This window comes from Staurois parvus, unplaced genomic scaffold, assembly GCF_062004578.1.
Source record: "Staurois parvus isolate SC_StPar_1 unplaced genomic scaffold, SC_StPar_1.0 ptg000556l, whole genome shotgun sequence".
NCBI lineage: Eukaryota > Metazoa > Chordata > Amphibia > Anura > Ranidae > Staurois > Staurois parvus.
The window spans coordinates 384,235-410,298 of record NW_028318352.1 but is presented as its reverse complement, the minus strand read 5'-3'; the positions used below and the strand labels follow the sequence as shown (position 1 = coordinate 410,298).

Below are 26,064 nucleotides of genomic sequence, written 5' to 3'. Positions count from 1 at the left end.
AAGACTTGTTTTGGTGTCTTTTAGGAACACTGGAGTTTTACATACTAGAGGTTGCAAGAAAAAGTCAATGTATTCTCCCACTCGGGAACAGAGAGAACATATGCCGCTAACTATGGGCCTACCCGGAGGGTTGATAGGGTGCTTATGGACTTTAGGTAGACAGTATTAAATTGGGAGTTTAGGGGCAACAGGACATAAATAATCTTTCTCTTTCTTACTTATGATGTCAAACCCTCTTTTGATGATACCCTTTAGAGTTTTTTTATATGGGATGAGAGGATTCCTCTGTAGTACAGTGTAGGTATCCTTATTGTCTAGGATGTTATAAACTCTAAGTTCGGCCCACCTCTTCCTGTTTAAGATCCACTTCTTCATCTGTAAACTCCACCCGTTCTCTTTAGTCTCCACCTCTTCCTATTAGAGCTCCACCTCTTATTTTATTCCATTATCGGTGTCATTTGGAGGAATAGTGCCCCATCATTGGTGTCAGTGGAAGGAATAGTGCCCCATCATTGGTGTCAGTGGAAGGGATAGTGCCCCATCATTGGTGTCAGTGGGAGGAATAAGTGCCCCATCACTGATGTCAGTGGGAGGAATAATGCCCCATCACTGATGTCAGTGGGAGGAATAGTTCCCCATCATTGGTGTCAGTGGGAGAAATAGTGCCCCATCACTGGTGTCAGTGGGAGGAATAGTTCCCCATCATTGGTGTCAGTGGGAGAAATAGTGCCCCATCACTGGAGTCAGTGGGAGGAATAGTTCCCCATCATTGGTGTCAGTGGGAGGAATAGTGCCCCATCACTGATGTCAGTGGGAGGAATAGTGCCCCATCACTGATGTCAGTGGGAGGAATAGTGCCCCATCACTGATGTCAGTGGGAGGAATAGTGCCCCATCACTGATGTCAGTGGGAGGAATAGTGCCCCATCACTGATGTCAGTGGGAGGAATAGTGCCCCATCACTGATGTCAGTGGGAGGAATAGTTCCCCATCATTGGTATCAGTGGGAGGAATAGTGCCCCATCACTGATGTCAGTGGGAGGAATAGTTCCCCATCATTGGTGTCAGTGGGAGGAATACTGCCCCATCACTGGTATCAGTGGAAGACACCGGACCGGACAACCTCTCTACCCGTCTCCAAGCAGCGCATCGTGGAACGGATCAAAGTGGGACACAGAGTCGCAGAGACAAGTAAGACACAGCAGCCCCTGTCCCTTTCCCACGGAAGTGTCCCTATTGAGCAACTACTGCGCCACCCCCCTGAAAAGTGCTGCCCTAGGCAAACGCCTTGTTTGCCTTGCGGCAATTTGCCCCTGTGTGCAGGACCCTTTTTTGGGTCTGCACTAGAATCAGATCACATGAGTATTCACACATATGTGATCCAATTCTTCACATCGCACCGTGTTTTCCGGACCGATTTCCGGATGTTGTTAACATACACACCCGCAGCTGTTCGCATGAACAGGGTGTGATTCTATGCGGTGCGGGATTCGAACTAAAAACGCTGTAAATTCCGCACCGCATCGGTGTGAACCAGGGCTACAGCACTTTACTATCTCTGACACTCATCAATACCTATCATCTGAGGTTGTCCAGATGCATAGGCCATTAGGTCATGGTGTCATTTTGGATGTAACAGTATTTTCTGATAAGATAGTATCCAAACTGACAACAGTTTAGGCACCTAAACAAAAGTAAAGTACTGCCGTGATGAAAAAAAAATGAAGTAAAAATAACAAATTAGTAGCTGCAGGCATCCAATTGTGTTCCCATAAAATTAAAACAGTGCATATATTAAAAGGACGACGTGCTACTTATACCTACATAGTCTTATGTGCATATCATATAAACCTCATATCCAGTGATAATGTATATATCAAATAACGTGAATAACATGGGCAGCACAGTGGCTAAATGGTTAGCATTTCCGCCTGGCAGTACTAGGGTCGTTAGTTTGAATCCCAACCACGGAACCACCTGCCTGAAGTTTGCATGTTCTCCCTGTGCCTACGCCTGTTTCCTCTTGCTGTTCCGGTTTCCTCCCTCACTCCAAAGACATGCTGGTAGGTTACAGTTGCAAGAAAAAGTATGTGAACCCCTTGGGATTACGTGGAGTTTTGCATGAATTGGGCATAAAATGTGCTCTGAACGTCATCTAAGTCACAACAATAGAAGAACACAGTCTGCTGAACATAATACTACACAAACATTAGATGTTGCCATGGTTTAATTGCACATAACATGTAAACATTCACAGTGCAGGGAGGAAAAAGTATGTGAGGCCCTAGCTTAATGACTTCTCCCAGAGCTAATTGGAGCCAGGAGTGAACCAACCTTGACTCCAATCAGTGTGATGATATTGAATGTGTTGCTGACAGCTGTCCTGCCCTTAAAAAACACACCTGTTTTGGGTTTACTGGTTTCAAGAAGCACTGTCTGATGTGAACCATGCCTCGCAGAAAAGAGCTCTCAGGAGACCTACGATCAAGAATTGTTGACTTGCATGAAGCTGGAAAGGGTTACAAAAGTATCTCCAAAAACCTTGATGTTCATGTGTCCACGGTAAGACAGACTGTCTACAAATGGAGAAAGTTTAGCACTGTTGCTTCTCTCCCTAGGCGTGGTCGTCCTGTAAAAATGACTGCAAGAGCACAGCGCAGAATGCTGCATGAAGTAAAGAAGAATCCCAGAGTGTCAGCTAAAGACCTACAGAAATCTCTGGCACATGCTAACATTTTTGTTGACACATGTACAATAAGGAAAACAATAAACAAGAATGGAGTACATGGGAGGACACCACGAAGGAAGCCATTGCTGTCCAAAAAGAATATTGCAGCACGTTTGAAGTTTGCAAAAGAGCACCTGGATGTTCCACAGCACTACTGGCAAAATATACTGTGGACAGATGAAACCAAGATTGAGTTGTTTGGGAAGAACACACAACACTATGTGTGGAGAAAAAAAGGCACAGCACACCAACATCAAAACCTCATCCCCACTGTAAAACATGGCGGAGGGAGCATCATGGCTTGGGGCTGCTTTGCTGCCTCAGGGCCTGGACGGATTGTTGTCATTGATGGGAAAATGAATTCCAGAGTTTATCAAGACATTTTGCAGGAAAACGTACGACCATCTGTCCGCCAACTGAAGCTCCGCAGAGGATGGGTGATGCAACAGGACAATGACCCAAAGCATACAAGTAATTCAACAAAACAATGGCTGCAACAGCACAGAATACGCCTTCTGGAGTGGCCCAGTCAGAGTCCAGACCTCAACCCGATTGAAATGCTGAGGCATGACCTTAAGAGAGCGATTCACACCGGACATCCCAAGAATATTGCTACACTGAAACAGTTTTGTGAAGAGGAGTGGTCCAAAATTACTCCAGATCGTTGTGCAGGTCTGATCTGCAACTACAGGAAACGTTTTGGTTGAGGTTATTGCTGCCAAAGGAGGGTCAACCAGTTATTAAGTCCAAAGGTTCACATACTTTTTCCTCCCTGCACTGTGAATGTTTACATGTTATGTGCAATTAAACCATGGCAACATCTAATGTTTGTGTAGTATTATGTTCAGCAGACTGTGTTCTTCTATTGTTGTGACTTAGATGACGTTCAGAGCACATTTTATGCCCAATTCATGCAAAACTCCACGTAATCCCAAGGGGTTCACATACTTTTTCTTGGAACTGTAATTGGATCCTGTCTAAATTGGTCCCTAGTATGTGTATGTATGAATGTAAGTTAGGGACCTTAGATTGTACGCTTCTTGAGGGTTAGGGACTGATGTGAATGTACAACATATATGTAAAGTGCTGTGTAAATTGACTATACAAGTACCTGAAATAAATAATAAAATAATATCACCTTGTCATAAATAAATGTGTGAATATACCATAAATAAATATGTGCTTAAAATCATCCACAGTATTTATTTATTTCAGGTACTTACTGTATATAGCGCCGTCAATTTACGCAGCACTTTTACACATATATATTGTACATTCACATCAGTCCCTAACTCTCAAGGGGCGTACAATCTAAGGTCCCTAACTCACATTCATACACGCACAGTAAAATATATCAAAAAGACTAAATAAAATGTCCCAACATATATATATATTTCACTCAAAAGCCATTCTCTCGTGCAGATCCAATGCAATAATTTATCCTCATGTACACCACCATGACTCTTAAGTTGTTGATGCCTCCTGTAACTGTTGGCTCCTCTGTGTGGGCGATCATGCAGTTCAGAAAAAACAAATAAAGGACCTCATTGCGTTCCAAATATCTTTTAAACTTTTATCAAAATAATGTTAAAAGCACTCACATTCCTTTGTGCACTACAGTGTAATGGCTACAGACACAGCGCGGCTTTGGCTGACACAGCACAGTTACAGCTTTATATGTATAATCAGGGTGTACTCTCCTTCCTGATATGGTATGGCTCCCAGATCCACCCTATGCGTGTCGTCCTGAATCGCGCAACTTCTTCAGGAACCCTGGATAATGTCATGAAGGACATTGACTATTTTGTGTGTTTTATTTGCTACTTTTTTTTTGTGAGCTGCATTTATACTACCCCCCCCCCCCCCAGTCACTCCTTCTTAAGCTACAAAAGGCCATAGACAGGGGTGTACACATGCAATAATCACAAAATAAACCTCCTGTCATGTCGGGGCACAACACTACCCACAGAATACAACCCATTAACTGTGCCGCAACTGTATGCAATTGATGTAGCTTTTAGGGGTTAACACAAGAGCTGCATAATGCCTCCTCACTGCCTGTCAACTCTCTTTTGGGAGTCCCCAACCACCCAGCTTCCTTCCCCCTTTATACACCTGTTAAATGAGTCCTCCCCAAACTAAGAGTTCAACGCAGGGACGTTTTTCCTTTTTAGTGACACCATGAACGCAGGGGCAGTTTTTTATCCAGTGACACCTCAAATGCAGGGGCGTTTTTTTTCTTCCAGTGACAACACAGAGGGAGATTTTTCCTTCCAGTTACACTTCTAATGCAGGGTCATTTTTCCTTCCTGTGACACGACCACCTTGGGGACATTTTTTCCTGGTAGTGACACCACTGATGTAGGAGTGGCGTACTACTTGTGCTGCTATTATTCACACAACATCTCCTACTCCACCTGGGGGAGGGGGCACAGATTAGCATCTTCGCACCAGGACACTGGATGACCTTGTACATGCCCCTCTCCTGTAGTTTGCTGATAGTCTGTAGTGGGTGGAGCCTGCTGGGCCACTCCCAAAGCTCTGCACAAGTTATGTGCTGCACAGTGATGATATCACTGCTACATTTACAAGGAAATATCTGACTTTGCAAAGGCATTTGGAGCACACAAAGTAGATTTATATCCTCGGTGGATATTGAGGAATATATTTAAATAGGAGTTTTTGGACCCAGTGTTCAAATTTCTTTGCATGGTTATATTTTATTTACCTATAGGATATAATGAATGTTTGTAAGGCTTTATTATTAAAGCGGAGCTCCAGTCAAATCTGAAAACAATAAACAGTAACAAAAACTGTAGCTGCTGACTTTTAAAAAACATCCACTCACCTGTCCCACGATCCTGCGGTGTCCTCAATGCAGCCGGTTTCACCTCTCTCCCCGGCATCTTAACCACTTGCCCTCCAGAGGATTTACCCCCCTTCCTGACCTGGCCATTTTTTGTGTTACGGCTCTGCGTTGCTTTAACTGACAATTGTGCGGTCATGCAACGCTGTACAAAATTGAACGTTTTCTCCCTTTTTTTTCAACATAAATTGAGCTTTCTTCCAGTGGTATTTGACCGCCTGTGTGTTTTTTATTTTTTGCCCTATAAAAAAAAAGACCCACAATTTTGAGAAAAAAAACAATATTTTTGACTTTTTGCTATTAAACATATCCAGTAAAAAAAATTTTAAAATCAAATTTCGTCATAAGTTTAGGCTAAAATGTATTCTGCGACATGTCTTTGCTAAAAAAATTCCCTATACGTGTAAATTAATTGGTTTAAGTTGTAGCGTTTACAAATGGTGGTATAGACACTGGAATTGTTTGGGTTTTTTTTTTTTTAATTAATTTTACTAGTAATGGCGGCGATCAGCAACTTATAGCGGAACTGCGGTGGGCATTCTGACAGTGGGGGGGAACTGATTTGGTGTCTCTGACATCCCCAGTGACACCAATACAGTGATCAGTGCCCAAAAGAAAAAGCACTGAAACTGTACTAATGGCACTGGGCAGGAAGGGGTTAACATGAGGGGCGATCAAAGGGTTAACCGTGTGCTGGGCATGTTTTACTATGGGGCTGTGTCTGTGTGCATCACTGTAATCAAACTGCATTGGATTGCTGTGCTGTGCAGAGCCATCCAAAGCTGTGTGCACGAGCTGACAGGAAGGAGAACTGTATTGTTTACAAATAGTTCTCCTGCCCGTCAGAGATGCTCGGCAATCACTGGGCACCGGCAAGTAATCACCGGCCGGGACCCAGTGGTTGACAGTCGTGGCCGCGAATGGCGGCGTGGGTAGGGCACGTGTGCCTCACGCGTACCCCCTACCCAGTAATGCAAAATCGCATATATATACGTGATTTTGCGTACCCATGTCGTCCTGTAGCAGTATATCTGCTATAGGACGGTCGGGAAGCATTCAGAGTGTGGGCACCCAGTTGTGACAGCTTGCGGCTTCACAGTCAGGTGCCCACTGCGCATATGCAAGTAGCAATGTGCCTTGTGAATGGTCTCGTAGTCTTCGGGGATAGGGGGAGGACAACTTCCATTTCCAATCGCAGCGGAAGTGGGAATGGGTACCTGTCAAAATCAGGTTCCTGCTCCCCAAGGCTCCTAGTTCCTCTTGGGTAGCGGGGGACCAGTACTTAAAGTGGAACTTCCCTTTGCCTTTTTAACCTTCTGGTTTTCATAATAAGGTACTTTCCCAGGGTGTGGCTGTGTATGGTGTGTGCATGCTGGCTGTACAGCTGCCTGTGATGACAAGACGTCTTTTTTGTACATTTTATTTTGTATGTGATGGGCTGTATTTATGCTTTTTAATGTTTTGTATATTTTGGACATCTATTAAAGCCTTGTTTTTTAAGTCTCTTGATCTGCTGGGTAACCTCTTTCCTGGACTTCTCTTAGCCTTCATTTTTTAGGAGCTCCGCTTTATTTATTTGATTTATTTACAGGTACTTGTATAGCGCCGTAAATTTACGCAGCGCTTTACATACATATATATTACATTCACCTCAGACCCTAACCTTCAAGGGGCGCACAATCTAAGGTCCCTAATTCACATTCATACATTGGCCAATTTAAACAGGAGCCAGTTGACCTACCAGCATGTCTTTGGAGTGTTGGAGGAAACCGGAGTATACAGAGGAAACCCACGCAGGCACAAGGAAAACATGCAAACTCCAGGCAGGTGGTACCGTGGTTGGGATTCGAACCAACAACCCTAGTACTGCCAGGCAGAAGTGCTAACCAATTAGCCACTGTGCTGCCCGCTTTAACCATTCTGTTCACCAACTAACCATTGCTGTATTTTATTTTGGTCATATACTGTAGGTACTTTTTGGATTTTCTCCTCATTATTGCCATCTCAATAGCTGTGTGGTTTTAATAACATTTCTACTGTGAAAATGTCAGCAATATGTATTAGTTGTACCTTTTTGCTTTGAAGATTGCAGACATTCCATGTGCTAAGCACGGGACACTTTTTAGCTGTGCATATCAATAACAAATGCTCCAGTCCCACATATATTGGGGTAAAATGGAAATGTCGTGTTAGCAGATATTATGTTCTGTAGAAGAAGCTTGTAGGAGGCCGCTGTATACCCAGATCTGTAACATTTGTGGCCATATGGTAACACTTTTAGTTGCTGAACCTAGGGTGTTGGGTTGGAGCTCTGTCCGCATGGAGTATGTATGTGCTTCCTGAGTTTGTATGAATTTCTCATGGGTGCTCCTTTTTCCTTCTACATCCAGACATGGTTGTCTTCCACCCTTCTGGTAGTATGCAAGGGCCCTTCGATTGTATAGATAAGAGAGCAGGGATTAGCTTGAATGGTTAGGTGCTTAGCACTACTGGCTCTGTGGATTGCTTTAAAAAAGGCCTGGATTCTTTCTTGGATACACAGAATATAACTGGATATCAACATTTATAGGTAAAGTTGATCCAGGGAATATCCAATTGCCTCTCGGTGGATCAGGAAGGAATTTTTTCCCCTGCAGGAGCAAATTGGATCATGCTTTGCTGGGTTTTTTTGCCTTCCTCTGGATCAACTGTGGGTGTAGGCAGAGGTGTCCCTAGGGTTGGTGTCACTCGGAGTGGTAACACGTGGTGTCACCCCTCCAGAGAGGAAGGAGTGGTGCCGGTGTAGCGTATAGGTTGAACCTATACAGGGTTAACTGATCTTGCAACCCATAGTGATCCCTGGGATCAGCTTCAGCGGTTTGCAGCCTGTAAGGGGTTTACTGTGGCAGCTCTGTGCTAAAATTGGAGATCAGCTTCTTCAGCCAGAAACCGGCACATGTGCAGTTGCTTCAGAGGATACATATCTTCACGGGTCTGGGATACTCATTTTACCACCACACTGGGGGCAGCTGTCACTGTGCTGGGAATCCGGGATCACCCCGTTAACTGGCCAGTACTCTGCTGGCATCCTGCTCCTGCACCCCCTGTGATAGTGTCACCCGGTGCGACCTGCACCCCCATAGGGACACCACTGGGTGTAGGATTATAACTTTTTTTTTTTTTATATTGGTTGAACTGGATGGACTTTTGTCTTTTTTTCAGCCAGACTAACTATGTAGGAATGTCAAGACTAGTGCCATAAATCATGTAACCTTTATGAGATACTAATAGTTCATTTTACTTTCCTAATGAGCAAAATCATTTCTACCTGTTTGGAATACCGTCATTACCCCTAGAGGGTGACACAACCAGGCATTTAAGATCAAACTGTTCAGCCTTTTACACTTTTGACAACAAAAACCTGCTCAACACGCCTAGGCAGTTCTGTAGAAGTGATCTGCGGTGGTTCTTTGTAACTTTTATTTTTGTTGTTGAACAAAAATCTAGTTAATAAAAATTACTTAATGATCAAGAAAAAAAAAATTTGGAAAAGCGAATAAGCGCATCATAACCACTATTGATGTAAAAAAAAAAAGAAAAAAGTTTGTATTTTAGGTAATGTGAATTAGCACATTATAACCACATTTTTGGCTATTCAAGACAGAAAATATGGGTGTGAGAGTGTGATTGAAGTGTGACTTGTTTAAATGGCATTTTAACTTCCTCCTCTGCCTCACATGATCTTCAGCTGGGAAGGAAGTGTATACACAACGGTCGTATCCAGACAGGAAGGGGTCACTGCTTGACAGAGGAGCCTGGTGTGACATAATGACCGTGTACAATGCTCACTGTATATATACTTTAGCTTTTCCTTGGATGTACAGTTAACTTTGGCTTGTCAAACACAGGATGCCCCTGGCCATTTCACAATGGTTTGTGACTGCTGTACCTGGAAGTCAAGAAGCCACCAACCTCATACTATTCTCCAGACTTCCAGCTTTAGAGAGGCATGGGAACTATGGAAACTACACTACAGAAGAGGTTGAAGTAAGTAGAAACATCACACGCATTCATCTCAAATCTTTTCCAATATGTTTGCTTTGTAGCGCATGTTTTAATATGTATTGATGTATGTTAATGTATTTATTACTTATTTATTACAGGTACTTCTATAGCACCATCAATTCACCCAGCACTTTATTTTATTTTTATTTATTTATTACAGGTATTTATATAGCGTCGTCAATTTACCCAGCACTTTATTTTATTTTTATTTATTTATTACAGGTATTTATATAGCGTCGTCAATTTACCCAGCACTTTATTTATTACAGGTATTTATATAGCGTCGTCAATTTACCCAGCACTTTATTTTATTTTTATTTATTTATTACAAGTACTTCTATAGCACCATCAATTTACCCAGCACTTTATTTTATTTGTATTTATTTATTACAGGTACTTATATAGCACTGTCAATTTGCCCAGCAATTTATTTTATTTTTATTTATTACAGGTACTTGTATAGCGCCATCAATTTACCTAGCACTTTATTTTATTTTTATTTCTTTATTACAGGTACTTATATAGTGCTGTCAATTTACGCAGCGCTTTACATATATATATATATATATATATATATATATATATATATATATATATACCGTATTTTCCGGCGTATAAGACAACCCCCTACTTTTCCTGTTAAAATATAGGGTTTGGGCTATACTCGCCGTATAACACTACCCCTCTTCCAACGCACACCAAATAAAAATTAAAAAACATCAGATTTGATTTCAATATGGTATGGTATTTCAGTATGGTATTCCAATGATGGGGTGCTATTCCTCCCACTGACACCAATGATGGGGCACTATTCCTCCCACTGACACCAATGATGGGACACTATTCCTCCCACTGACACCAATGATGGTGCCCCATCATTAGTGTCAGTGTGTGAGGAATAGTGTCCCATCATTAGTGTCAGTGGGAGGAATAGTACTCCATCAGTGTCAGTGGGAGAAATAGTGCCCCATCATTGGTGTCAGTGGGAAGAATCGTGCCCCATCATTGGTGTCAGTGGGAGGAATAGTGTCCCATCATTGGTGTCAGTGGGAGGAATCGTGCCCCATCATTGGTGTCAGAGCGAGGAATCGTGCCCCATCATTGGTGTCAGAGCGACGAATCGTGCCCCATCATTGGTGTCAGTGGGAGGAATAGCACCCCATCATTGGTGTCAGTGGGAGGAATAGCACCCCATCATTGGTGTCAGTGGGAGGAATCGTGCCCCATCATTGGTATCAGTGGCAGGAATAGTGCCCCATCATTAGTATCAGTGGGGGGAATAGTACCCCATCTTTGGTGTCCGTGGGAGGAATCGTGCCCCGTCATTGGTGTCAGTGGGAGGAATCGTGCCCCGTCATTGGTGTCAATGGGAGGAATCGTGCCCCGTCATTGGTGTCAGTGGGAGGAATCGTGCCCCGTCATTGGTGTCAGTGGGAGGAATCGTGCCCCGTCATTGGTGTCAGTGGGAGGAATCGTGCCCCATCATTGGTGTCAGTGGGAGGAATAGTGTCCCAACATTGGTGTCAGTGGGAGGAATAGTACCCCATCATTGGTGTCAGTGGGGGAAGGAATAGTGTTCCATCATTGGTGCCAGTGGGGGGTGGAATAGTGCCCCATCGTTGGTGTCAGTGGGGGGGGGGAATAGTGCCCCATCGTTGGTGTCAGTGGGGAAGAGGAATAGTGCCCCATTGTTGGTGTCAGTGGGAAGAAGGAATAGTGCCCCATTGTTGGTGTCAGTGGGGGGGAGGAATAGTGCCCCATTGTTGGTGTCAGTGGGGGGGAGGAATAGTGCCCCATTGTTGGTGTCAGTGGGGGGGAGTAATAGTGCCCCATCGTTGGTGTCAGTGGGGGGAGGAATAGTGCCCCATCGTTGGTGTCAGTGGGAGGAATAATGCCCCATCATTAGTATCAGTGACACCAATGATGGGGCACTATTCCTCCAACTGACACCAATGACACTTGCTGACCCCTGTTCCAGTATGGTGCTGCTGCAGCCAGCATATGTGGTTGCCGCAGCACCTCTGCATGACACACTTACCGGCCGCTCCCTCAATCGATTTTCGCAGGGCCGCTCGGCTCCGGCTCCTCGCCTGTGTGCCTTTCCTGAGCTACAGTTCTAGCGGCCAATCACCGGTGAGGAGGTGGAGCCGAGCGGCCGTGCGAACATCGAGCGACCGAACTGAATGAAGGAGCAGCCACGCTTCCTGGACTGGATCATCGTGGGACTGGGACCAGAGCCAGGTAAGAACATGCAAACTCAAGGCAGGTGGTGCCATGGTTGGGATTTGAATCAACGACCCTAGTACTGCCAGGCAGAAATGCTAACCATTTAGCCACTGTGCTGTATTTCTCTGCACATATATGTATAGGGGAGGGGAGAGAAAATATATACATATAGTATACACAAATAACATGCTTATAGAACAATAACTATTCATAGTCACCAGATCCCTTTTGCTTCTTATCAACCTGTAAATAATTGATTCCAGAAAACAATAGGGGAGATTCCCCCTACCCCCTTCCTAATCAAGCCACGTTCCTGCATGTGCAGATCTACTGAAGGGCTCTACCAGGTCCTGATGGGCAGGAAAAGCACTTTGATATGTCAGAGGATACGTCAGTTCATCAAAGATGGCAGCGCTAGTAAAGTTGGCCATGCTGGATCTGGAAGGATTCCCCCATCCACCTTGAATGTGTGGAAGGGGAAATCAGTTTGGTTTTTTTTTTTTCAGCTGGCTGAACAAAAAAAAAAAAGAGCCATGTGTAGCCAGCTTTAAGCAGATCTACAGCCCCCGGCATTACCCATCTAAAAAGTGCCAAATGTGGCAGCGGAGAGAGGTAGGAGGCAGATGGGCGGAGCTGCCACTTTTGGATGGAACTCCCGCTTTAAGGTGGGGATGGGGCCAGCAGTGAGTGGATTGAAGTTCCTTTTTAATGATTGGGAGATACTGCAGCTGCTGATAGAACACAGACTTGTCATCTCAGGTTGTGGCTGTTTTCTAAAGAAAAAACAAAGTGTAAGGCTAAAGCTGCCCATAGGCAGGTCAAAATTTGGCTGGTTCAGCAGGGGCCGGACTAGTTTGGATCAGTGTGCGGCCCTATCTGTTCAACAAAAGTTGATAGTTTGATTGATGTCTGTTGAACTGACAAGTTGGATCAGTGGCAGCAGCCAATCCCGCTGTCAGAATATGTCCTGACAAGGGGGATTCCTCCTTCCACACAGAAAGTTTTTTTGCTTTTTTGTTATTTTTTTCTTTTGCTCAGTCCACTAGCCAAAAGAAAAAAAAACTGTCTATGGCCAGTTTGAGCTCAAATGGACAGTAAAAACAGGTGGCTGCTCCCAAGTGCTCACCTACAAGCAAATATGGCAGCCTCTTGGGTCTGTTAACTCTGCCCCTCGAAGTGTGTCATTTTTTTTAGTGCAGCAAGTTGAGTTCTACAGATGGCACCACATGTGTAACATGGATTAAATACCACGAAAAGAAAGCTCTATCGGTCTAAAAAAATGATAAAAATGTCATATGGGTACAGTGTTGTATGACCGCGCAACTGCGACAGCACTGAAAGCTGAAAATTGGCTGGAAGGGGGTGCAAGTGCCCTGTATGGAAGTAGTTAAAGGTAAATGTGGTAAATGTGTTGTAGATACTTCTTTAACCACTTCCAGTCCGGACACTTTTACCCCCTTCCTGTCCAGGCCAATTTTCAGCTTTCAGTGCTATCACACTTTGAATGACAATTGCGCGATCATGCAACACTGTACCCATATGAATTTTTTAGCATTTTTTTGAGACCGATAAAGCTTTATTTTGGTAGTATTTATTCACCACTGGGATTTTTATTTTTTTTTTTGCTATGTAAATGAAAAGTCAAAACCATTTTGAAAAAAAGTTTTTCCTATAAAATTTTGCAAAATAAATAATATTTCATCATAAATCTTGGCCAAAATGTATTCCGTTATCTTTTTAGTAAAGAAAAAAAAATAACCCAAATTAGTTTCTAACCAAAAATTATAATTTTTAAACATTGTTTACATTTTTATTTATATATATAATTTTTTTTTTTTTACATACTGTCACCCTTTTTTTTTTTTTACACTGATTGCTATTACACTGTTAAAGGCTGTAAAAGCAATCATTTCTCCTTCTCTCTGGCTGCATTCTTGCAGCCATTGAGAACTACTGTGTGAGCTTTGATTGGTCACAGCTTGTCACATGGTACAAGGCTGTTGTGAATAGCCTTGTACCATATGACATCTGTGATATTACAGATTTTACATGTCAGAAGTGTCATCTTGCTTACTACTCTGCATGTGATCACTCATTGGCCAATCAGTGATCACAAGATCGGGACCTCAGACAGAGGTCCCGTACGACGATCGGTGTTCCACTGTGTCCAGAGGACATAGCGGGCACTGGATTGTGGTGCTGCGCGCTCCCAGGGAGCGCACACAAGCAGAGGCGGGGAGGCTGTTTATAAACGGTGACCTGACCCTGCACTGCCACCATCCAGCCATTTATATACAAAGGCCGGATGGGAGGTGGTTAAAAATCTGTCTCAAGGTGGTGTGACAAACGACTGAACCTGCGACAGATTCATGTAAGTGTTTGTAAGTCATATGTGAATTTGCCACTCTGACAGAACTGTCAAAAGCATCTCTCCTGCAAAGTGGCAGTGTTTTACAAGCTATTTGAGAAAGTTGGGAAGGTAATTGAAACATATCAAATACTTATTTATTACAGGTATTTATATAGCTATGACAGCAGTGCATTACATGCTGGACATTCAAAGATCTTACAATCAGAAGTCCCCATCTCATATGCATACTTACAATGCATTCATGAAGTATTCAGACCCTCTTCAGTTTTTACACTTTTGTTATGTTGCAGCCTGATACTACAGTTGTTTAACCACTTGCCGACCGCGCTATACCCGAAAGACGGCTACAGCACTGTTGTCTAATTCTGGGAGGGCGTCTATAGACATCCTCCCAGAACTCTGCTCCCTGTGTGCCCCCAGGGCATGGATTGTGCACATTCTGTGACTGCTGTGTCCTTTTTGACACAGCCAATCACAGATTGGCGTAAAGGGCCAGTCACATGACCCTGTACCTGTGATCAGCTATATCCAAACTCAGCTGATCACATGTAAACAGACTTGCTGGTTATCGGCCGTCCTTTCCTCACACGCTGTTTCTGTGTGAAGAAAGGAAAGCCAATAACCAACAAGTCTGTCAGTACATGGTTTACACTGATAATCAGTGCCCATCAGTGCATCATATCGGTGCCGCCTCATCAGTGCCCATCAGTGCATCATATCGGTACCGCCTCATCAGTGCCCATCAGTGCATCATATCGGTGCCGCCTCATCAGTGCCCATCAGTGCATCATATCGGTGCCGCCTCATCAGTGCCCATCAGTGCATCATATCGGTGCCGCCTCATCAGTGCGTCATATCGGTGCCGCCTCATCAGTGCCCATCAGTGCATCATATCGGTGCCGCCTCATCAGTGCCCATCAGTGCATCATATCGGTGCCGCCTTATCAGTGCATCATATCGGTGCCGCCTCATCAGTGCCCATCAGTGCATCATATCGGTGCCGCCTCATCAGTGCCCATCAGTGCATCATATCGGTGCCGCCTCATCAGTGCATCATATCGGTGCCGCCTCATCAGTGCCCATCAGTGCATCATATCGGTGCCGCCTCATCAGTGCATCATATCGGTGCCGCCTCATCAGTGCCCATCAGTGCATCATATCGGTGCCGCCTCATCAGTGCCCATCAGTGCATCATATCGGTGCCGCCTCATCAGTGCATCATATCGGTGCCGCCTCATCAGTGCCCATCAGTGCATCATATCGGTGCCGCCTCATCAGTGCCCATCAGTGCATCATATCGGTGCCGCCTCATCAGTGCATCATATCGGTGCCGCCTCATCAGTGCCCATCAGTGCATCATATCTGTGCCGCCTCATCAGTGCCCATCAGTGCATCATATCGGTGCCGCCTCATCAGTGCCCATCAGTGCATCATATCGGTGCCGCCTCATCAGTGCCCATCAGTGCATCATATCGGTGCCGCCTCATCAGTGCCCATCAGTGCATCATATCGGTGCCGCCTCATCAGTGCCCATCAGTGCATCATATCGGTGCCGCCTCATCAGCGCTCATTCATGAAGAAGAAGATATTACTTATTGCAAAATTTTTATAACATAAACGAAGGAAAATGTTTTTTCCCCATGGTTTTTTTTTTATTTGTTTGTAAATACCACCAAAGGAAAGCTCTGTCTCAAAAAATAACATTTACATATGGGTACAGTGTTTGCATGACCGCGTAATTGTCATTCAAAGTGAAAGCTGAAAACTGGCCTGGATAGGAAGGGGGTGAAAGATCGCAACCCAGTATTGAAGTGGTTACATTCATTTTTTCTTCATTAATCTATACTCAGTATTCCATAATGATAAAGTGAAAACAAAATTCTATACATGTCTGTGAATTTATTAACACACTAGGGACAATTTAGACAGGAGCTAGTTGACATACTAGCACATCTTTGACGTGTGGGAGGGAACCGGAGTACCCAAAGGAAACCCACACAAGCACAGGGAGAACATGCAAACTCCAAGCAGATAGCGTCCTGGCTGGGATTCTAACTGGGGACTTCGGTGCTGAAAGGCAGAAGCAACTTTCAACCCGTGTTAGAAGGAAAGAAAATTGCATAATCTATGTCCAGCTTTAATTTAACCTCTTCACACCGGCCACACACAAATGTGCGGCCTCCCGGCATCTGGGCCTAGACGCCGAGCGGTCGCACATTTGCTTTCTATTAAAAAAAGGACATATGTGTCGAGAGCGCGCGCCCTGTGTGCTCCCAGCTCACATGTCCGGTACTCACGGAAAGGTCCCGATCTCCTCTTTTGATCGGGACCTTTCCCGATCATGCAACCGCTGTGATGGCGCATCACGGCGGTCACATGACCTTAAACCCCGCCTCCCGGCTTCTGGAACCCTTAAAGGGCTGGAAGGCGCCAAACATTGGGTATCCCCTAATTCCCCTTTACCCACTATATCACATCCATCTAAATAGAGACCTTAGACTAGTGGTTGGGGAGATCTTAGACTTCAGGCCTTTGTATGGTCCAGCTGCAACCTCCAGGTTTTAGCAGCTGGTAGGTAGTGTTGCATTGGACTAATACTGGTAAAGGACATGGCAATTCTGCAACTACTAGATCACAGAGAACTCTGCTGGGCTTGGAGCAGGCTGGAGGGCAGAGAAACCCCCTGCTGCCGTTGGGGCATTTGGGGATGTTTCATGTTTAATTAAACTCCACTTAAATCATGTTAAGCATTTGTCACCATAAATTGGCTTAACCACTTTAATATCGGGCACTTTTACCCCCTTCCTGCCCAAGCCAACTTTCAGCTTTCAGCGCTGTCGCACTTTGAATGACAATTGCACGGTCATGTAGCACTGTACCCATATGAAAGTTTTACAATTTTTTTCACACAAATAGAACTTTCTTTTGGTGGTATTTAATCACCACTGAGTTTTTTATTATTTGCTAAATAAAACAAAAAACACCTGAAACTTTTGAAAAAAAGCGCATTTTTCTTCGTTTCTGTTAAAAAATTTGCAAACAAAAAGCATTTCTTCATAAATTTAGGTCAAAATGTATTCTGCTACATTTCTTTGGTAAAAATAATAATAATAATTGAATTTGTGTTTTTTTATCAAATGTTTCTATTATTTATTTTTTTTTATTAAATTTTTTTCTTTTTTTTACTATTTTATTTTTCAGTACACTGTGACCAAAGCAATACAATCTTACCACAATAACATTGAACTACTCTGGGCAAGTGATCAGGATTTTTCTTCTTTTTTTTTTTTTTACACATTATGATTGCTAATACCAATGTATTTCATTGATATTTGCAATCATTGTTACTGAATGAAACTGATTCATTCAGTCTTTTGTTGTGATTAGCTGTGACTGGGCAAAGCTCATCACATGATACAGATGGGTTGTGATAGGCCCTGTCTGTATCATGTGACTGCCTTGACCAGTCACAGCTAACAACATAATTGTATACAATGGATGGCATGACAGGAAGCCATCCATTGTATACAATTGACATGTGATCTGCTCTGATTGGTCATATGATCTGCAACGGGTGTGAGTGGCTCGTTTTCACAGGACGTCATATGACGCCCAGTCACAACGAGGAGTGTCCTGCCCGGCCATCAATCTGCTATAGGCCGGGCTGGAAGGTGTTAAAGTACAACTTTGACCTCATTAAGAAGAATATACTGCTTCACTTAATTATGAATACATCTGCACTTGGTTTTCTTAGTCCCTGTGCATAGTTCCTCAAATACCTGTTGAGACTGCCAGTGAAGTCCTCTCATTGCAGCTTCTTGTGATGTTGTGGCAACGATGCTGCACTGCTCTTAAATTCAGTTGCCCCTCTCATGTAGGTTGGGCCTGTGTTGCACTACAGTGGGTGAGATGTCACAGGGGATGTTGCTATCTGGATTTTCGCTGCTGATCCACAAACAGTAGTTTATCCATCAGCTCCTGGCCACACCTAGTCCTGGATGAACAGCTCTGTATTTGTTGCTACAACCCTCCCACTGTAAACTGCAGTGTCTGAGAGGGGAGGTGCAAGAGACACAAATGAAAGAGGATTTGGATCAGTCAGGGAAAGTAAAGAAAGTTTACTTAGTGAGGCTTGTGCATGACTTGGAATGGATTTGGTATTTGTTCAGAAGTTACACACTTGCATGCCACAAGCTATGATTATATGAAGGTGTGTCCTGATTGCTGCCTAGAATGTTTGTGTGCACATATCTTAGAACATTTCTATGTATAGTTCAGGGACAGCTAGACAAACCTGATGAATCTAGTGTCCAGAGTGTGGCATGTAATTCCTCCTGCTTTTTTGTGTCCAGTTTCATCATCCAGTTTGTACTTCCTTGTTTCATCCACTATCACATAATATTTATACTATTTAGTAATATGATTTAGTATTCCCTATTGGGAAGGGGTAACATTACAGCTGGCTACATGCCAGTGTATAGTGCTTCCCTATTGCATTTTATAAAGGGGAAGCTCTACAGTGTGCACTGAGAAATGAGTGCTTTATGGCATAGACTTTTATGTGGTTTTACAACGATGTTTTCAAATAGCTGGTAGTAAACATGCACAATTTAACCATTTGCCCTCCAGAGGATTTACCCCCCTTCCTGACCAGGCCATTTTTTGCGATACAGCGCTGCGTTACTTTAACTGCATGGTCATGCAACGCTGTACATAAATTAAATTTATGTCCTTTTTAAAAAATCTAATTTATTCATAAATTTAGGCCAAAATGTATTCTGCTATATGACTTTGCTAAAAAAAAAATCCCAATATGTGTAAATTAATTGGTTTACATGAAAGTTTTATAGAGTCCACAAATGGCGGTATATATACTGGAATTTTTTTTTTTTTTTTTAAAACTAGTAATGGCGGCGATCAGTGACTTATCGGGACTGCGGAACTGTGACGGGCATTCTGACACTGGATGGGAACTAACTGCCACTGACATCCCAAGTGACATTAGTACAGTGATCAGTGCTAATAAAAAGCACTGACACTGTACTAATGACACTGGGCAGGAAGAGGTTAACAGCTGGGGCAATCAAAGGGTTAACTGTGTACTGTTTTACTGTGTGCTGTATTTTACTAGGGAGACATGCTGTTTTGTATCTCCCTGCGGTACAGAGCGATACAAAACAGCATGTCCATGCTGACAGGAGAGAGAGACCTGTGTTGTTTACACACAGATCTCTCTCCTGTCGGCTTTACCCAACGATCACTGAGTGCTGGCCGGGGCCCGGTATTTGACATCCCTAGCCGCCAATAGTGGCGCCCCCCTACCCAGAAATGCAAATCACGTGTGTGTGTGTGTGTGTGTGTGTGTGTGTGTGTGTGTATATATATCTATATGTATAATGTGTATATGTGATTTTGCACAGCCCTGCCACCCTGTAGCAGTACTTCTGCTATAGGGCAGCAGGAAAGTTGTTAAAGTGGTTGGTCATAAAACTCTGAAATTAAAAACAAACATAGCATATCCCTCTATAATGTGAAATAGCCTCAATCCAAAGCACCTTAGTGAGGTTGCTATTTTCTGTCTCTACTCCTTCCTCTGCTTTCTGCATGAGTCACTTCTGACAGTTTATGCCAACACCACAGAATCCCAGAGGATGTTTTCCCTCTGCATACAAAAGGTGATTTACAGCCTCAGCTGTGCATGTTTCCCTATGAGACTGTGTAGAGGAGGGGGGTGTTCATTCCCTCCAGGAATCTCAGGTCTCGAATTAAACTCGGCTGCCAGCCCTATGCTGTTCCTTCTGCGACATCAGATCACCATCCCCTGCCTTCTAGAGCTGAGAAGTACTGTTTACTTTGGCTGTAGAGAAGAGAGAGCTGCAGATAAACTGGTACAACTTATGTAGGAGGATTGGTTTCCTCTCTGTGTAGCACAAGGCTAGTCACTTCAGTGGGTATATGTAAGGGTTTACAACCACTTTAAAAAATACTTTTTGAGAACTTATATTCAGTGTTAAGTGGAACAAAGATTCTGCATGTCCAGGGCCTAATGCAGATTTCTTAATGAAATAACATAAGTGTGGAACAGATTTTTCTAGTGAATCTTAATGGTTAGGAGAGGCCAAAAGAAAATGTCTTGAGAGCTTTCATACTCCAAGTATTCTTCAAGGTCTTTGCTTTCAGAAAATAGACACCGTTCTTGGGGTTTTAAGACATTTTATGGCCAAAAATGCTAATTTTTACATGTTTGCTAAAAAATTGCTGTTGAACTGAATTCGTTAAAAACATGTCCGTGATTGGACATCACATTTTGATTCTGGTAAGTCTGAAGAAAAGACCTGGCAATAGAAAGAAAAGGATACACTCTTTATGTAAGGATAGAATTGGGCAGGAGTGGTCAGGGGGAAGAAGAGCTGGCATAGATGAAAGTGGGCCGAACGGGTCATAGGGGGAAGAAGAGTAGACAGGGATGGTAGAGGAGGAAAAATGTGCCGCCAAATCAACACTTTTACAGATTGACTGGGATAGATTTAGCAACTCTAATTTCCCCCATTCCTGACAAGCACCAAAAATGAAGAAAAAAAGGTGCTAGTACTTATACAGGATTCATATAGCACCAACAGTTTGCTCAGCGCTTTACAATGTAACGGGAGACAATACAGCAACAATACAGTTCAATACAAGAGGGTTAGGAGGGCCCTGCTCCTTGGAGCTTACAATCTAGGAGTATTATTATACAGGATTCATATAGCACCAACAGTTTGCTCAGCGCTTTACAATGTAACGGGAGACAATACAGCCACAATATAGTTCAATACAAGAAGGTTAGGAGGGCCCTGCTCCTTGGAGCTTACAATCTAAGAGGGAGTGGCTAGTGGTACAAAAGGTGGTAACTGTGGGGGATGGACTGGTAGGAGGAGTAGAAGATTCCATTATTAGCTGAGGGCAGGATAGGCTTCCCTGAACAGAGGTTTTCAGAGATTGCCTAAAAGTGAGCAGAGTAAGCGATAGTCTGTAAATGCAAGCTGAACATACAGCAGGGCCTGTGAATTGCTCAGCCTTTCCTTTATCTGGAGAGGAAAGAACACACCTGAAGGCAGAAGAAGGTGTATTGGAAGATTGAGAATTCACTTTAGATCTGTGACCGGGTCCTGAAGGAGTGGAGCTTCCTCAACTTTTACAGCCCCAAGGGAATCTCCTTGTCATCTCCAGTGAAGGGGGAAGGCTTACTCTGATTGGCATCGCTCTGACTTGCTGGACCACTCTTTTACCACGAGAGGGCGTAGGATGTCTATCCTTTCCGGCTATCTATTTGACCAGATCTGAGTGCAGAAGGGGACTCTACAGGATACATATACACATGCGTATAATTTTACGCTATCTGGTTAGTGTAAATCTTTACCACCTGCACTAGGAAATACGGAGCACATTTTGTTCACTGGACTGTGTCTTATCATCACCTTTCTTTTCAAGCGCTGCATTTTTTTTATATATATGAATTGTGGGACTTTATATGCGTTTTCCTTTATGTTCAGCTGCTGCCACTATTGATGAGCGCTTACTGTATATTTTACCTTATATATGATAGTCTGATAAATTGGGGTAGAGAGTTCCAGAGGATGGGGGAAGCTCTGAAAAAGTCTTGGAGATGAACATGGGAGGAGGAGACAAGGGAGCTAGAGAACAGGAGGTTGTGCGAGGAGCGGAGAGTACGGTTTGGGTGATATTTGGAGACAAGATTGGTGATGTACTTTGGGGCAGAGTTATAAATGGCTTTATATGTTATTGTTAATGTTTTGAATTTAACCGTTGGGCAATGGGAAGCCAGTGGAGGGATTGGCAGAGAGGGATGGCATATACGGAACGGTTAGTAAGGTGACTGAGTCTGGCAGCAGCATTCATGGTAGACTGAAGGGAGGATAGCGTGCGATTAGGTAGGCCAATGAGGAGGGAGTTACAATAGTCAATACTTATCAGAACTAAACTTTGAAGGTGGGGGGATTCCTCTTTTGGGTAACTTATAGATATCCACAAACTAGCCCAATATAGGCTGAATCTAATTCCCTTTAGCTTGGTTGGCTCATTTTATACACAATTCTGGAAATAATGTAACATTTATTAATGATTACCTTTGGATTTACTTTTGTCCTGTGGTTTTTGTTTTGTGCAGTGTCAAGAGGTGGGAAAGGTAAATGCTTCCCTTCGCTGTGACTTCATCAAAAGAACCCCAGATTGCATTGACAATGATGGATACTTTAGTTACTTGGATGGGGCATTCTGCAGCTTTCCTCCAACACTCTTTCCGCTGGCTATCTTCTTGTATGTAAGTATATATTTATGTCAGCCTGGCAATGATTAACTCTGTAAGCGCTTGTGTAAGCCTTCAGTTGGAATTTACAGTGCCAAGATTGGGAAAGCTCACAGAAGATTCTATTAAAGGAAATAAAAGCTGGCTATGCATTTTACTTTTTCAGTCATTTGATCATCACATGGAGACTTGTTTTATAAGGCAAGGCATATTAATGTGTATATGCTAGGTGCAGTAAGCCATAGCATTCAGACAGATTTCAGCTTCATGTAGACATAGGATACACTAGAAGCAATTTGTCATTCGTTTTCTTGGCTTGTTCATAACCATTGTGCCTTACGTTTGCCTTGTTAAAGGTGAACAAGAGTTTTTAAATAAGGTGCTGCTAAATCCAGTTACCATTTTTACCTCTGAATTCAAATAGTGTAGCAGTTAGCTAACAGAGTGACTGAGACGCATATTTTGGTCATGTTCCAAACTCCAGCCCTTCTGGGAGGTCGGGATCTGTACAACTAGACAACTTATACAGGTAGATCTAAGCCAAAATCCATCAGTGTGCCGCCTCCACCTAATGGAGAGACCTAATTCAAACTATAAAGCCTTTTTACCATTCTCATGGTAAATGCAGCAATAGCCTGTATACCCCTACTGTGGAAAGTACCTGACATCTTACATGTTTAATATTAATCTATTTTTAGAGTAATCTTTCAAGTTCCACAAGTCCCTGAGAATTAATTCTTCCATAGGTTGCAAATATACTGGAGCATATTTGCCTTTTACTATAAATGCTTTTTGTACTACTTTAAAGCTTTTGTAGTACCGTGTTATTTCACATGCATAATTATTTAGAATGTATAATATGTATCACATGTATGTCATCTGGTACAGTATGTCTGTAGAAATGATACTCTGTTTCAGTATCACATGATTGCAGTATACAGTTTATACAGTATGAGTACATAGTACAGTACATGACCTTGTTTTCTAGATACTCATGCTGACTATACTTTTTATTGATTACGTTTAGTCAAGCCTGACTTGGGCAGCGCAAAATAAGATCTTATAAATTACTTTAACTTAAGTGAACCTGTCACAAGCCTACTGTTAAAGCTGCTACCTTCATAAGTATATAGTACTTTGTGTACTGAAAATGTAGCAGTTTAAAGTTCGGAATAGTCAGCTATAGTAAAGTCACATGAGCCATCTCAGTTGGCCATGACTAGGATCTTATAGCAGAACTGTCCAGTAGGCTGCTGAATAAAAAGAATAACTGTGATCAGCAAATGACAAGCCACTGATTATAGTTCTTCATCATAAATTTAAATCGCACTCCTCCTGCTTCTACCACAGCTGCTTTGCCCTGTGTCTCCTCTGCCTCCTCTTCATGATCCCCCTTACCTCTTCGAGATCCTGCCTGTCCTTTATCCTCATCCTGCAGTGCCAATCCCCCAGGGCTTTCCCTGCAGTGCTGCTGACTTCTCCTACTCTCCCTCCCGATGACTGTGAGCTGCTGCAGCAGACACATAGGGGATTGCTTTTAGAATAAAGTGCAGGGAAAGGAAAAAATGTTTACCCCCCGCACACACACCTTTCTTTACCCGAATTAATACAGTGAGTGATCAATGCCAACCACTCCTGTATTCATTCATAACTGAAGCTTTCAGTTTCTGAATGAACAAGAAGCCTCTGTACAGGAGCCTTCCTGTTCATTCATTCAGTGAGTGCAGCTGAGGCTGCAGGGAAGTGGATTGAAGACTCTGTGTCCTTAATCTCTTGCTCTTTCTCAAAGGTGAGACATCAGGGGTCTGTTTAGACTCCTGATATTTTACCAAAGCCTGTCTCTCCCCCATTCCCAACAGAACTGTTTTTTTAAAAAAAAAAGTAAATATAATTGTAAAAATTTTTAAATTGTAAAACTTTTATAATAATTAAGGTTTCATTCATGCGTGTGCTATGGCCCATACAGTGCAAATGAGCATTTTGTTTATGTGACTGGAAATGCATGCAGGCAGGCTATGTTTCTCTATAGAGACACAGCCATGGGTCCTAATTTGACAGTCATGCAGGTAAGCGGCCTCAAATGCACACTGCCTGTGTTTGGGGCCACGCACCCCCATGCCTTTCAAACTAGGACCTATGTTTGTACAGCTGCTGCATGCCCATTGAGTAACATAGTCGGCCTGCATGCAGCTGTAGACTGCTCCAGCTGCATAAAAAAAACTACTGATTTTTTTTGTAATGGCCACAGTGTCCGTGTGAATGAGGCCCTAGACCTCATTCACACACAAAGGGCCAAACGGCATCAATTAGCTTAGTTCTGCACCCAGGAGTCACAGGTGCTTGTTTGCAGCCGTAGGCAGTAGCCTGTATGAATCCATGACAAGCTGAAAGACACTGAGGCTCTACGCATGAAATCTGGCATCCTGGGTGCTCATAAATCCCTGTACACATGTAACCGATTAAATGTGCAATTACATGCATACAGTCCCATTGTTTGTCAGCCTGTCATGGATTTGTACAGGCTGGTACCCACAGCTGTACACAAACATCTATGACTCCCAGGTGCAGCAATACATTTCTTTTCACAAGAATTCACAAATGTGGGTTCAATAACACAAAACATAATGTCGTACAATAAAGAACCATATCAGGAAAGTAACAACAATAGTCTGATCAATACTGACAGAACCAAATGACAGTGAACACTAGAGTTCTGAAATGTAAACTGAAAGCGTCAGATAAAAAGTTTCACATTGAGCATTGGTCACAGTAACGGGTTAAGAAAGAGATAAATTCTTACGGTAGTCTAATCCCAGATATGTTAGGAAATCAACATATATCAAGTGGTAAGTGTAAAAACAGTATGAAAAACACTTCCAATGGCTGTGGGGGGGGAGGGTGGCGCCAGCAGGAGCCAGATATGAGGGGAAATGCAGTGGAGTTTGGTGGGGACCTTATACCACCAGGTGAGTATTTTGTAACTGGTTTCCTAAACCCTAGAGGCAATAGAGGATTTATGGGAGAAATAAAGAATTGTATCCCTTTGCTGTGTAGTGTGTTGTAGCTCCAGGTCTGTCTCCCATTGACCAGAAAAGGTGGGACGTAGTCCGCTCCCGGGTGGATCAGAGATGCATATATCTTGGAGAGGGAATGACGAACCGGTTCCCCCCTATGGCAGATGGACTCAAAACTTGTGCCTGGAGTGAGAAAGCAGCGGCGGAGAAAGAAACGCAGCTGAAGTAGAACTAGTGGGCGCTTACTGGTCCTAGCAGCATGGATTAGGTTGAGCACTCGTATAGTATTGTCTCGTGGCTCTCTGAGAGGGACAAAACCTGCTTGATCCTTGTAAATCAACTGAGGAATATGTGGAAGTAACCTATTGGTTATAACGTTTGCGAAAAGTTTCAGATCAGTATTGAGCAAAGCTATCGGCCGATAACTACCGCAAAGAGCAGGGTCTTTGCCTTCCTTGTGAATTACCAAGATATAGGCCCAGAGGGAGTCAAGTGGCATGGCCTTCCGCTT

At 43.3% G+C, this 26,064-nt stretch overlaps 1 protein-coding gene across 2 annotated transcripts in view; it reads left to right on the top strand.

The window, feature by feature from the left end:
• The window catches only part of SLC8B1 (solute carrier family 8 member B1), an 81,393-nt gene that overhangs the window by 31,611 nt on the left and 23,718 nt on the right, over nucleotides 1-26,064 (top strand). The window contains exons 3-4 of one of the 2 annotated variants that reach the window (XM_089691220.1): nucleotides 9,481-9,619; nucleotides 22,402-22,554. In XM_089691220.1, coding sequence (XP_089547346.1) covers nucleotides 9,482-9,619; nucleotides 22,402-22,554 — 291 coding nt within the window. In that variant the 5' untranslated portion in view covers nucleotide 9,481. Of the gene's footprint in view, nucleotides 1-9,314; nucleotides 9,620-22,401; nucleotides 22,555-26,064 lie in introns of those variants that run through there. The other variant, XM_089691221.1, reaches the window with a different exon arrangement.